Source organism: Syngnathoides biaculeatus, chromosome 2 (genome assembly GCF_019802595.1).
Source record: "Syngnathoides biaculeatus isolate LvHL_M chromosome 2, ASM1980259v1, whole genome shotgun sequence".
Classification (NCBI taxonomy): domain Eukaryota; kingdom Metazoa; phylum Chordata; class Actinopteri; order Syngnathiformes; family Syngnathidae; genus Syngnathoides; species Syngnathoides biaculeatus.
In genome coordinates, this window is record NC_084641.1 from 18,603,162 (window position 1) to 18,617,469 (window position 14,308).

Sequence of the window (14,308 nt, forward strand, 5' to 3'; positions counted from 1 at the left end):
TGCCGGTATTTCTCCAGATTCTCACCACCACACTCCTTTCTCACGGCACCTCGACAGATGGGGTATCACCGGATATGGCTTATTGGAAATAGTGGGTTTGCCCGACGTGTAGTGAAAGGTCTGATCAAACCAACTTCTGCCATCTAGTGTCAATTTATCATACTGAAACTGTTCCCAAAACCTACAGTAGATACTTAACGAGGAGCTGTGTGAAGCCCATCCATCCATCCATCCATCCATCCATCCATCCATCCATCCATCCATCCATTTTCTGAGCCACTTTTCCTCACGAGGGTCACGGGTGTGCTGGAACCAATCCCAGCCTGTCATTGGGAAGGAGGCAGGGTACACCCTGAACTGGTTGCCGGTCAATTGCAGGGCACATCGAGATAAACACCCAGTCCAACTCACAATCACACCTACGGGCACTCTGAACCGGTCGCCAGCTCATTGGAGGGCACATATAAGCAAACAACCATTCACACCTATTGGCAATTTAGAATCTTGAATCCATGTTCTTATGTTTTCGGGATGTGCAAGGAAACCGGATTGCTCGGAGAAAACCAGGGATGAGGAGAACATGCAAACTCCACACGGGCAAGGCCGGGATTTGAACCTCAGTCGTGGGAACTGTGAGGCACATATGCGGTCCAGTCGACTACCATTCCGTACACACGCACACACATATATAGACAGTTACATGTCTGTATGTACACAATAACACTATAATACACAATTCAATGACTAATTATTTTTCAAAGTTTTATTAGAATGCAAAGAAAACGCAGTGGGCTAAGTGTGATGTAACGGTAAGTTTATCTATTGCCTTATGATTTGTGAAATTAACAAAAATTTAAGTTGTCCGCAAAATGTGTGAAAAATGAAAATTTAAGTGTGGCAAGTGCTGTACCGTGGTCGACCCAAATCTCCTGCTCATGAAAGATCCGCCCACTTTTTTCTACGCATGCGTGTCGCATGCAGCCGTCAACCCCGCGCAGCATGTCGTACAATGGAACACGGTGGACCTTTTTCCTTCTCTGTTTTTCTATATTTTATCTGATAATGGAAGTACAATCGGGTTGAAGCACCATGAGGAAAGATGTGGTTGCGCTGTGATTCGGGCTTCAACAAACGGGTTCGGTGGAAGAGGAGCCGGAACACGACTTGATGTGTCGCAAAATAATCTCCACAATGACAACATACGACGCCGAAGGTAGGAAACAAGTATAGAAAACATCGTGAACTTTCTCTCATGTCGTCATTTTTTGAGCATTTAGCATGTGGGTGTTTGATAACTTTGTGTCTAAATAAGCGTGCCCTCCGAAAGGACATTCTGTGGTGGTGGAAGTGAGCCCGGACATCCACATCTGTGGATTCTGCAAGCAGCAGTACAACAATTTCGAAGTGTTTCTGGCCCACAAGCAGAGTGGATGTTCACTACCGACGCGTGACACCTCGGCGGTGGCTGCAGCAGTTTCCTCGCTGCCAGGTGACTTCTTTTTTTAGCATTTCTCTGCCCAGATAGCAAGCAGTTTTTGAAACTATATTGAACCAATGTCATTTTTACAATAACACGTCACCGAAACCAACGCAATCTGCTATCGATTCTACATCATGTTGCACTATCTATCTAAAGATAAATATATATATATATATATGAAATTGTGAACGTCGATGGACAGAATTTCAATAACAATTCAATTATCAGGAATAGCAATACAACAATTTAAATAATATTTCAACCAAGAACATTGAAAGGACTGCTGATAAATCATTGAAAATCGGATGTTGATTCTACATCCTTGTGATCATTAATAAATATTGAAACAACATTGAACAACACCATTGAAATATTATTCCAATCATGAGGAATATTGAAACAACAGTCTCGTTTTCGTTAAGTTTCATCAGTAAGAAACTGATATTCAGGCCTAAAAGCCCCGCTTAGTCTACAGGCGGGCTTTATAAAAAATGATGAAACCCCAGAACGGATCGCACCCAACAGCACCAGTGTCTATAGAAATATTTATTACAACTATACAGCATTCATAATTCCTGGTGCTGGCATCCACTCCCACTTGCCGTGTCTTGCACATACAGCAGCAATTTCTGCACTGCCTGTGCAAGCAGGAACTGAGTGATTTGGTTGGGTGTCCCTCTTTAAGAAGAGAGCTTCTAAATTGGAAAAAAATAAAATAATAAACAAAATAGAAATAGAAAATGCAAAGAGAAGTGAAAGGGGACATTAAACCTCTTTGGGGTTATCTTTTTTTTAAACTCAGTTGAAATTACTCTTATGCCAACATTAAATGTTAAATTGTAGATATTGTTTAATTTATAATCCCTTATTAAATAAACTTGTTACTGGGAGTCAACTCCCCTCCCCCCAAAAAATAATTGCATTCCAAGATATTATGCAAATGACTCCCCACAAATTGTTGATACAATTGACAGTCTAGATAGATTTCAAGTAATCAACCATCAAAATTTATTGTAAACATTTTTAAGCAAACCTCCCAATAATAATTATTTTTTTAAATAAAAAAAGACTGTTTCAAATTATTGCACATGAGTCTTAAAATATTTTAAAGGTTTCAAGAAACTGAAATTAGTGAATTGAACTTTAGTTGTTTTTTTCCCCATGAGTAGGTCAAATATGCCGAAATCAAGTCATGTTCAAGTTTAATAGAGCGCACTTTATTTTTGGAAAGTTAAAGATCAGCAAACCTACTATTTTCTGCCTTGCAGCATTGTTGGGACACACCCTTACACCCTGACGGTCTAATCAGTATTTGTAATATATACTGTAGACCAGGGGCGCTCATTGTGTCAATCGCGATAGACCAGTTGATCGTCGAGGCAGTTTTGGCCAATCGTGTGACAGCGTGCCCAAAAAAAAAAAAAAAAGTAGACATCAGCCTATCATCCATCTTGTTGCTTGATTCAGGTGTGGCAGATACGTCGATCGCACGCACAAAAGCGCATTCTAGCAAGCTGGCCTCCTATTTACGGTCTCTCTTTTGCTTCCTCCACGGCAGTCGGGGTGATGGGTTACATTTGTGTGATTTTTACACTTGTTTGATCTTAATCATTTAAATGGGGAAACTGTCTCTTTGTTCTCATTCAGGCACAAGCATAGAGGTGGTTTTAGAGAAAACCTTCCAGACGTGTGTCCTGAGAGGAGTTAAGAAGATCCTAACCAAATCCCAGAAGACCAAAAAGCTAAAAAGTGCACTGACATCCAAGAGACACAGCTGTTGCTTCTCAGGTTGGTCACGTTTCATTTCAAGAGAAGAAAACGCAAATGTCACAAAACATGTGTCTTTTATATAATGTATAAAGAAAAATTCCCATACCACTTAACAGTCATTAGGAAGTTCCTTGAAGGTAAGCAATGCTGAAAGGATATAACTCTTAAATGTATGTTTCACCATAGATGATGATTTAATATGATCCAACTGCATGTACATGTTTTTTTTCCAGTACTTTTAGTATAACTATGTCTTAAGCAGTGTACTTATACAATTGAAAACTGATAATTAACCACACTATATTAAAATGCACATTCACTTTTTGTCCTCTATCTGACATGTAAGCAAACTAAACTTTTCCTGTTTGAGTCCATCTAGGATTACCAAAATATTCTATTTGCTAAATGCGAAGGAAGAGAAGGAATTTTGAGTAGTTTTTCCATTCCTCTCTTCAAAGTCTGATGTTTACATACAGTAGGATTACAATGCCTTTAAAATATTCAGAAAACCCAGATCATGGTTTCATAGCTTTTAAGGCTTCCGACAATTTTTACTGACAACATGATTGACTTAGAGACTGGGTGTGTATGAATGCACACGTGGTATTCACTGGTTCTTTGTGTAACATCATTAGAAGATTCGTGCTGAAGCTGGTACATTAAGTTGTGGGTAATAATGTGAAATGATACCAGGAAAAAGTATGAGATCACACCAATTGTTATTTTGATACCATGGACAAAGGCCTTTGTTTGTAATAATGGATTCAACACCTACACCTGCCCCACTGTGCCGCGCCTATAACCAGTGCCATCGTTATATTTTGCAACAATTAGTTTGTGTTAGTCTTGAAACTGATCTCTACTCTTATCCATGATGAGATGTCTTGATTCACACCTTGGCAAAAAGGCCATTTTGGAGATGATCAATTAGGACTGAAACCAGCTACTATTCGTTTGCACTGACCAGGGGCTGGTTTGCTTTTTGAGTATTGATAGATTTTTTGGGGGTTGTCTTGGCTTTACATGGTGTTTGCAGCTCCCTTTCTTTGGGTCTTCAATACTTTTTCCCTGCGTCATTTCAGTTTTACACACAACTTATTTGTTGTACTTTCTTTGTACGGGTGGGTTTTTTATTGTTCCCAATATCTGGTAAAATGTTCCAGTAAATAGCACCTTTGGAAGTACTTTTCATGAGAAACATGATGTGTGAAATATTTATTTCAGCCACTGTATAATGCTGATTTCAGTTTGTACACGTAAAAAGCGACCGAGCTATAGCTGTTTGAGCCATGACCCGTTGGATGACAAAACTATAATGTCACTGATTGGCCAATAATGAGCCTTGTTGTAACATTTGGAGGAAAAAGATCATCCCTGATCTAAAATTGTTGGAGCGTTATTTGTAAATACTAAACCTCTCCAATATTTCTAATTCCAAATCATTGTGTTTGCGGTCAACTCAGAGTTCAGCCGTGTGACAGACTCTGTGATTGTGACATGACACATACCAATAGCCAATTATTAAGAGTATGGCGCAGTTGCAAGATGCAAATAGAGGGGCAGCTTGCTTGTGTTCAGTGTTTGGATTTGTGATGATGAGAATTAAATCATGCACTCATGTTTGCCAATTTTCAGCTTTCTCTTTTAAAAACTGTTTTTGCACTCAGAATAAAAAAAATCCCCCCAAAAAAACCATTCATCCTACATAGAGCAATACTGTTTCATAAGTCATTGCAGGATACACTCACCTAAGATGTTTCCTTTCCTTCAGGCTGCACCTTTAAGACACAGTATGGCCAAAAAGACATGGAGCGACACCTGAAAACCCACACAGGTATGTTCTTGCCTCACACTCGGACTCCATTTAAGTTAAAAATATTTAAGCGCACCACTTTGTAGCGTCATCCTTTCTCCATCTGATCTTTCAGGCGAGAAGCCGTTTGAGTGTGAGCTCTGCCACAAGCGCTTCAGCCGTCGAGACAAGCTCAACATGCATAGCCGCTCGCACACAGGTGAGAAGCCTCACAAGTGCAAACTGTGCCCGTATGCGGCGGCCGATAGCAGCAGCCTGAAGAAGCACCTGCGAATCCACTACGACGAGCGCCCCTTCAAGTGCCAGATCTGTCCCTACGCCAGCCGTAACTCCAGCCAGCTCACCGTGCACCTCCGCTCACACACCGGTAGGTAGCTCGGCTTAGTCCTACTTAGCGGTTTTTCACATTTTGCGGGGGGTTCTGGTCTTCATTAACTGTAAAAAAAAACAAGGGATTACTGTATTAAAAAGTTAAATTAGAACCCTTCAAACAAGACCCGGAGCAGCCCAGAGTGGTATATACTTATATCCTTGTATGATAACTATGAATGACTACTGCGCAAAGAATACACAGCTGTTGCGTTTCCCCTTTCACTCGTCAGAATGAAACTAAGCAAGCATGTAGCAGTTGTGCTGTGGACGAGATGTGTTCAGTGACACTGTAAATGGTACTGAATGTTCTTTTATAATACAGTAGATAATTGTAGAAATGCATTTCAGTGTTCCCTTGCTACAAGACAGTTTACGGAACCTCGCTTTTTTTTGTGGTGGGGGGTAATTTTTCAATGTGTAACTTTTTTTTTTTTTTTTTTTTACAGTGGCACCTCAGTTTTGGAACATCTGTTTTCATACAAATCGGTTTTCAAACGAAAATTTCGAGGTTTTTTTTTTTTTTTTTTGCTTTGATTTTTGAACGAAAATTGGTATTTGAACGCCCCGACCATCTGACCCACGACGATTTGTTATTGTGCTTTCGAACGCACCCCCAAAAGAAACGGAAACGGCGTAACTCGCAACCGCGCGCGGACATCCCGGTAGTGACTTCCAATCTAGCAATATTAACCCCCGATCATGGCTCCAAAGAAGGCAAGTGGAACTGCAGATGCTGATAAAAGGAAAGTTGTGCGTAAAACTGTCGACTTCAAGAGGGATTTGATAGCCGAATACGAATCTGGTGTGCGTGTTTGAGTTATCAAAGAAGTATGGCATGGCGAAATCGACGATCAGCACCATTCTGAAACAACAATGCCCTTAAAGCATGTGATGTTGCTAAAGGAGCAACCGTGTTGACCAAGCAGAGGCCACAGATCTTGGAGGAAGTCGAAATGTTGCTTCTTATTTTCGTAAACAAGCATCAGTTAGCTGCAGATAGTGTTGGCGAGGAAGGGAGTAGATGTCATCTGATGAGGCTGAAGGCAGGAAGGATGTCTCAAGTGCCGATATAAAAGCTATCTGCGCTAAATAGAACTTCTTCTTTTTCTTTCTGCTTGTCCCGTTAGGGGTCACAACAGCAAGTCATCTTTTTCCATCTAAGCCTATCTCGTGCATCCTCCTCTCTAACACCCACTGTCCTCATGTCCTCCTTCACAAGATCCATCAAACTTTTCTTTGGCCTTCCTCTCGCTCTTTTTCCTGGCTGCTGCATCATCAGCGCTTTTCTACCAACATACTCACTCTCTCGCCTCTGAACATGTCCAAACCAAGAACGACATCCATAATTTTGGAGAGCTCCATCACCTTAACAAAGCAGAATGCTGCAGAGCACTGCAAAATTTCAATAACGTTGTTATAAACCACTTCAGGAAGGTGCTCAAAAGACAGCAGACACAGTCCACATTAGATTCTTTCTTTGTTAAAAAGCGGCGATCACCCCCACCGAAGACATTTGAAACTGTTGTTTTGCATTGCTGTTTTTCTTTTGTTGCATTAACCCTACCTCTAGTTGCAAGTTAATTTTTTTGTACGTTACGTACTTTCTGTGCAAATAAAAAAATTGTCTGTTTTTTTCCCACTCATTATTGCTTGCTTAAAGTTATTCTCCACTTTTGTTTATAAGGCTGGGGCCCGAGTCGCTACAGATACAGCAATGCACTCCCAACCTAACGTACACTACTGCTAAAGGATAAATTTTAAGCAAAAAATAAATATATTTTGTAAATGATTTAATTTTATAACGTATTTAAACTACACATGCATTTCTACTATGTAGTTTATTATCAGGAAAAGCTAAAAAAAAAAAAAAAGCTTTTAAAAAATATATTTTTTTAGGCTTGGAACGCATTATTTCATTTTCCATTCATTGTACTGGGAAAACGCGCTTTGGTTTTCGAATGCTTCGGTTTTCAACCGTCCTTCTGGAACGGATTGTGTTCGAGAACCGAGGCACTACTGTGCAGTGTATGAATGCATATTGTGGTCTGCATCCTGATTTGCAATGGGAAAACCAAGATTATGTTCCGCGTCCCAATTGGTTAAGGGACTGTAGACCATTGTCAATCTCCTCCATGCCCTGTGTCCTGTATTGTACAGTATGTGTTTAGCTTGCCTAATTTACATGACTGTTTGATGCGAGCAGTGTGGCTTTTTTAGTGCTTTAAGTTTTAAAGTTTTCTCCCAGACAATCTTAAAATGTCGCTGACTGATGAAGACCTACCAAAGATGACAAGGCCAGGAAGCGAAGATGAGGAAGAAGAGGTTAAGACGAGGAGGATAGAAAAATACTTGATCGCTTCACAATCATAGCCGATGAACTCAAGCGAGCCGCACAAGAATTGGACCCTTTGTTTTCTCCATTACAATTCTCAAAATGTCTGTTTATAAGAATATTCTCTCCCTGAAAAAAAAAAAAAGAGCACCAACAACGACCCATAACTATGTTCTTCACTCGCAAAACCATATCCTGCAGTTCAGTTGTCATTATGGTGATGTACCTAATTCCAGATAGTACACAGTAACAACTGCAGACTTGGCAAGTGCGTCTTCGTTTTTTCCGCCTTTTCGGTCTTTTAAAGGACGATAATGTACTCAAGAGGTCTTCATAATGTGCACTCAAGTATATGCTGCTGTATTGTTTGTAACTATGTCATATCATTATTAGACATTAAGAGAGAACATTTTTCCTCCATGTCTCATTCATTAGTGCTGTGTATTTCAGGTTCAAGCATTCCCGACCTTTATCTAAGGCTCTTATTTTAAATAAAATAGTCTTGGCACAGAACACTAAACACAAATGTCAGCAAAAAGCATGTATATTCAAATGATGATGATTCGTTTAAGTTTATGTTCAGTACACATTTACTTATTGTGAAGAACATATAGCTATTCTATTGGTTATTTCTATTTTCTGCCATCTAATGGAAGTGCATTTACCATAATTTCTCAAGTATAATGTACAGTCACCCCCTGCCAAAATATATATATATTTACACACACACACACACCAGTATATGGAATAATGAGGAAAAAAACACATTCTACAAATGTACACGTTCATTCTAATATGACAGTTGTGCTAATATGTTTACATAACCCTGGCAGAATTTGTGAAATACATTAATTGTAAATTATTATTCTCATATTTTTAAATCCATCTGATGGAACAACATCTGTTCTCAATTTCTGTATGGTTATGTTTTCTTTAATGGAAATACTTTTGTAACATGCTTGACAGTTTAATTTCGATTCCGGCCCTTCATATATTCTGTTAAGAATTGTTCACGTTTTACAAATTCTCCATTGGTAATCAAACATATGAGCAAAACTGTTCTCTCATTTACTATATAAAAATAGCACTGAATTTCAAGAGCAAGTAAATGAAATGATTTGTACTAAATATTAATATTCTGAACAATTCAATGGAATGTTATTTTCAGCCCACCTGATGTTCTCTCACAGGTGCGCAGTGGTTTGAATCACTTGGACCTTCTTCCTGTTAACATGCTTTTAACCAATTAAACGAGAGCAAGTCGGACCTGAGAGAGACAATTGTAGTTGTGAGGCTGCCATTTTGACATCGTTATTTTTGTTCCCCAAGGAGACGCGCCCTTCCAGTGTCAGCAGTGTGACGCAAAGTTCAAGATCAATTCCGACTTAAAGAGACACATTCGTGTCCACTCGGGGGAGAAACCTTACAAGTGTGACCTGTGCGAGTACCGCTGCGCCATGAAAGGTAACCTCAAGTCTCACGTTCAGATCAAACATGGCACAGAGAACGCCTTCCACTGTGCCCATTGCGAGTTTACGTGCGCCAATAAGATGGCGCTACGGCAGCACTCGCGCCAGCACCGGCCTGTTCAGCCCATTCAGTGCTCAAAGTGCACATACTCCTGCGCCAGTCGGGGGGCACTCAAAGTCCATGAGAGGATCCACTCGGAGGAGCGTCCGTTTAAATGTGACTCTTGCAGTTATGCCTCCAAGCAGCGGAGTAACCTGGTCATCCACAAGAAAAGGTTCCACTCGGACACACCAGAGAAGAGTGGGGGGAAAAGGGCGGGTGTTGACCCTCCGAAATGTGTCAGCTCTCGTTACCGGGCCAAGCTGGATGCCACTCGAGCTTTCAGCTGCGGCTCATGCAGCGCTTCGTTTGTGAGGGAAGACTCGCTCAGGAGTCACAAAAAGCAGCACAGAGAAATGCAGAATCCACTGCAGGTCCAAGTGGCCACCCCCCTCCCCCATGTAATGTCACCGCATGACAGCACCCAGGTGGAAGTCCCAGTCCAGGTTGACTCGTTAGCCCCTTACAATAGCACACAGCTCAAAATTATCGTATCTTCTGCAGAGAGCCCCAACAAAATGGTTCTATTGAGTCCCGAACACCAGGACATGATGGTGAACTCCATGATCCAACAAGTCAATCTGGTGGCACCTGTGCAGCCACCCGGATTATCCCAAAGCACGGAGGCCACGTTTATACCCCAGACGGTCCTCTTGACACCGCTCCACTCAACTGAGGACACAAACAGCCCTCTGCATCAGACTCTGGTCCACCCGGCAACAGGCGCTCAGGAGTCTAGTGTCGTCCCTCAAACGTTTATCACCACCTGCACCGAAATGGAGGACCTGAGCGCCTTGGTTCAAGAGGGTGGCGCTGAGGTGACTGTCATGACAGAAGAGAACGCCGCCACAGTGACTTCGTTGGGTCCGACCGGACGGGCCCAGGCTGCGGGTGAGGGTCGAGGGCAGTGCCTGAGCATGTGAGCAGCGCTGACCCAATTGGAACTTTTTATTGCAACATAAGCTATTTCTTTCCTAGGGAAGAACTATTTCGAGGTCTGGTGTTCGCTTTACTCAATGACTTGTGGTGACGCGAGATTTAAAATGGTCCTTTCATTTCTAGATTTTAGAATACCTAATTGGTGATCTGGTCCTATAAAAATAGAACATTCGGACTAATGAACACTCATAAGCAGAGATGGGGAACGTGGACCGCGTAGAGCATTTCAGTACAGAAAGCCATTTGAGCATTTATTCATTATTCTTAATCGCCATTCTATGGTCCGTTTACTAGTATACACTTTGTCCTGATTAATGTACAATATTCTGGATTACATTATTTCACACTAGTAGGAGAATCTTGGCCTACTTCTAGCTAGTACAACTACATGCTGTTAAATGAGCCAAAGCTAGTTATCTGCATATGTATTATGTAGGACTAGATGTTAATATCCCTCTATTTATGCATATTTTGGCTCCAATGAGGCTCTGTGGGATGTTCAAATAAGTGATGGTACGCTACTGGTTATCAGAGTAAGCGTCCTTCTGTCATCAAGTGTTATGCTGATCGGCCCACGGCACTCTCAAAAGGGTTCAGCAGTAAATCCCAGCGTCTCAGGTTCACCCCCCAAGTGCCATCAATTCTCCTAAAGGCCCAATTGGGGTCTTTCCTCTTTATCCACAGCCACTGGCTGACCTTTTCCACCGCCTTAGAGAGATCTCTGACTGCCTGCCGATGGTCCTTCCCTCGGATTCCCATCTCTCTGAGTAGCCTGGATGTTGAGGGGGCTATAAACCCTCTGCAGCCAACTTCCACCATCCGTACCTCTGCTCTCCAGCCTTGCTGTGGCACTTCGGCCACAAGCAAAATATTTGCATGATGAGTGAAGTCCTCGATTTAAGCTCGTATAATTTTGTCACTAAAAGCACTAGTAGCGCAGTTAACCAGTGCACCGTTTTGCCTCACTCGTAAAATGTGCAGTAGTGTTCAAAATAATAGCAGTCCAATGTGACTAACCGGATTAATTCATGTTTTCAGTCCATATTTATCACTACATGTCAAACAAGTTACCAGTAGGGGCAGTAGATTCTCGACAAACCAAAAAGACCCAGCAGGATTCATGACATACACACTCTTAAGGCTGTGCAATTGACCCCTCCGTGGATATTGCGCAATCCGCGTCACTGACCAATCAGAGGCCAGAGATCTGCATAGACCAAAGCCCGTTTTTGCTCCCGCCATTTTCTCTGACAACATTGAATGGTCCAGTATAGGTTTAGTTAGCGTTTTATCGCGTATTTGGGTTATTTAACAAAAAATATGGTTAAGAGGTGTAGTCAGGGACTTTGTAATAGTGACGACAGGTATCCTGAAAGGCTAGTTGGTGGAGTTCGATTCGTACCCTTTCCAAAACCGAAGACCCAGTACGAAAAATGCCTTCGATGGATCAAACTTTGTGGAAGACCGCATCATCAACTAAATCCATCTAATATCAACCGGAACACATATGTTTGCACGAAGGTATGCCCTATATTTGATTTTCAATAGATGTCTTGTATAAATGAATTCGAAGTTCTTCGCTAGCATAACACTGCTGCGTGTGAACGATTGACACACTTATTCTTTTTTGAGCGATATTTAGTGATGATCGGACTGCACAAACGTATTGATTTCTTGCTGGCTCGCGGCCGAAGCTTAACCAGACTGTGTTTGCACGAAGATATGCCCTAAATTTGATTTTTAATACACGTCTCGTATAAATGAATGAGACGTTCTCCGCTAGCATAACATTGCTACGTGTGAATGATTGAATGAAATCAGAAGCATGGCGTCTCTCTCAGTTAAGAATGTATTGTATTTAGAATCTATAATATATTGTTGATTTGAATGAAATCAGAAGCATAGAGTCTGTCTCAGTTCAGAATGTATTGTATTGTATTTGCCATTTTTACTGTTTGTCTTACGTGAACGCACGTGGCGTGACGTCACTTCAGGAGGCGTGGTTAAGTGCCCTGTACGGAGGGGTCAATTGGGCAATTTCTTGAAAGATGTGTGTTCAAAAAAATAGCAGTGTGGCATTCAATCAGTGAGGTCATCAATTTTGTAAAAAAAAAAAAAACAGGTGTAAATCAGGTGGTCCCAGTTTGAGGATGAAGCCAGCACCTATTGAACATGCATTTCTCCTATAAATCCAAAGGAAAATGGTTCATTAAACACATCATTCAGAAGAAAAGCCTACTTTGACTAAAACTTAAATTGGAGAGGGGAGACTTTATAAATATGTAAAAAAAAAAATGTAGGCCGTTCAGCTAAAATGGACTCTAATGCCTTAAAATGGAGAGCAAAACCAAAGACACGTGGTAGGAAACAGAAGACAACCATCAAAATGGATTGGAGAATAACCAGCGTGTCAAAGGCTCAGCCAATGATCAGCTTCAGGATGATCAAAGACAGTCTGGAGTTAACTTTACGTTCTGTGACAGTGAGAAGACGTCTGTGGGAAGCAAATCTATTGACAAGAATCTCCCACAAAGTCCCTCTGTTAGAAAAAGGCATGTGGAGAAGAGGCTACAATTCGCCAAAGACCACATCAAATCAAGGAACATTTTGTAAACTGATGAGGATAAAATTGTTCTTTTTGAGTCAAAGGCTGCAGACAGTTTGTGAGATGACCCCCAACATCTGGGTTCAGGTAACAGTACACAGTGAAGACATGAAGTGCGGTGGTGCGAGCATCATAATGTGGGCATGTTTCTCCTTCTGTGGTGTTGGGCCTATTTATCGCATACCAGGGATCATAAATCTGTTTGCATGTTTCAAGATTGTTGGGTAACGCTGAAGAGAACATGACCTTGAAATGTGTGTTTCAACAAGATCATGACCCCAAACACACCGTTAAACATCGATGAAAAGTGTTGGTTTCAAACCAACAAAGTTAATGGCAGGGAGTGGCCAGGCCATTCCCCAGACCTTAATTCAAACCAGGACTTAACACGTAACATCAAAAATGCTGTTCTTCTTCTTCTTTTCCTTTCGGCTTGTCCCGTTAGGGGTCGCCACAGCGTGTCATCTTTTGCCATCTTAGCCTATCTCCTGCATCTTCCTCTCTAACCCCAACTGCCCTCATGTCTTCCCTCACCACATCCATAAACCTTCTCTTTGGTCTTCCTCTCGCTCTTTTGCCTGGCAGCTCCATCCTCCGCATCCTTCTACCAATATACTCACTCTCTCGCCTCTGAACATCTCCAAACCATCGAAGTCTGCTCTCTCGAATCTTGTCTCCAAAACATCCAGCTTTGGCTGTCCCTCTAATGAGCTCATTTCTAATCCTGTCCAACCTGGTCACTCCGAGCGAGAACCTCAACATCTTCATCAAAAATGCTGTTACTGAAGCAAAATCAAGAAATGTAAATGAATTGTGAAATGTCGATAAGTAATCTTGGAGTGGAATAACAGCTGAAAGGTGCCACCAGTTGGTTGACTCCATGCCACACAGATGCGAAGCGGTTATTTAAAAAAACTACTACCAACTAAATATTGGTTTAGTGAGTTAAAGGATAGGTAAATCCAAGAAACAATAAAGTTTGTGAAAAATAGGTTTTTTTTTTTGTTTTTTTTTTTTAAACATACCTCTTTCAACAAATTGCCCAATTGCACAGCCCTAACAGTGTGTATATCATGAATGCTGCTGGGTCTTTTACTGGTAACTTGTTTGACATGTAGCAATAAAAAATACTGTATACTGAAAACGTGGATTTGTCTGGTTAGTCACATTGGACTACTATTATTTTGAGCACCACTGTAGTTGTCCAATTGACCCCTCCGTACAGGGCACTTAACCACGCCTCCTGAAGTTGCGTCACCCCACTGTTGCTAACCTCAGACAAATATTTAGCAAGATGGCGTCGCAGGAAAAAAAGACGAGAGTGAAATTGTCCGATTTACCATCTGATTTTTCACTCGCATTCTTACCGAATAGTGAAATATCGTTGAAGAGCAGACAGCCGGGCTTCAAGTATTTGAGGGAGTGGTA

The 14,308-nt window shown here is 41.4% G+C and overlaps 1 protein-coding gene across 1 annotated transcript; it reads left to right on the forward strand.

The window, feature by feature from the left end:
* The first annotated feature begins 925 nt into the window (after window positions 1–925).
* zfp64 (zinc finger protein 64 homolog (mouse)) lies at window positions 926–12,394 on the forward strand. The gene is made up of 6 exons (XM_061839065.1): window positions 926–1,213; window positions 1,328–1,489; window positions 3,128–3,268; window positions 5,022–5,084; window positions 5,179–5,430; window positions 9,097–12,394. Exons 1-6 carry the CDS (start codon window positions 1,168–1,170, stop codon window positions 10,257–10,259), a joined length of 1,827 nt encoding a protein of 608 aa, XP_061695049.1. The 5' UTR covers window positions 926–1,167; the 3' UTR covers window positions 10,260–12,394.
* The last annotated feature ends 1,914 nt before the right edge of the window (window positions 12,395–14,308 follow it).

What these genes read in the sequence shown, in the direction of transcription:
- zfp64 (XM_061839065.1), top strand. Translation starts at nt 1,168, where the DNA reads ATGTGTCGCAAAATAATCTCCACAATGACAACATACGACGCCGAAG. An exon ending in AGCAGTTTCCTCGCTGCCAG is followed by an intron (nt 1,490 to 3,127) that starts GTGACTTCTTTT and finishes GTTCTCATTCAG; the next exon opens with GCACAAGCATAGAGGTGGTT. An exon ending in GCACCTCCGCTCACACACCG is followed by an intron (nt 5,431 to 9,096) that starts GTAGGTAGCTCG and finishes TTGTTCCCCAAG; the next exon opens with GAGACGCGCCCTTCCAGTGT.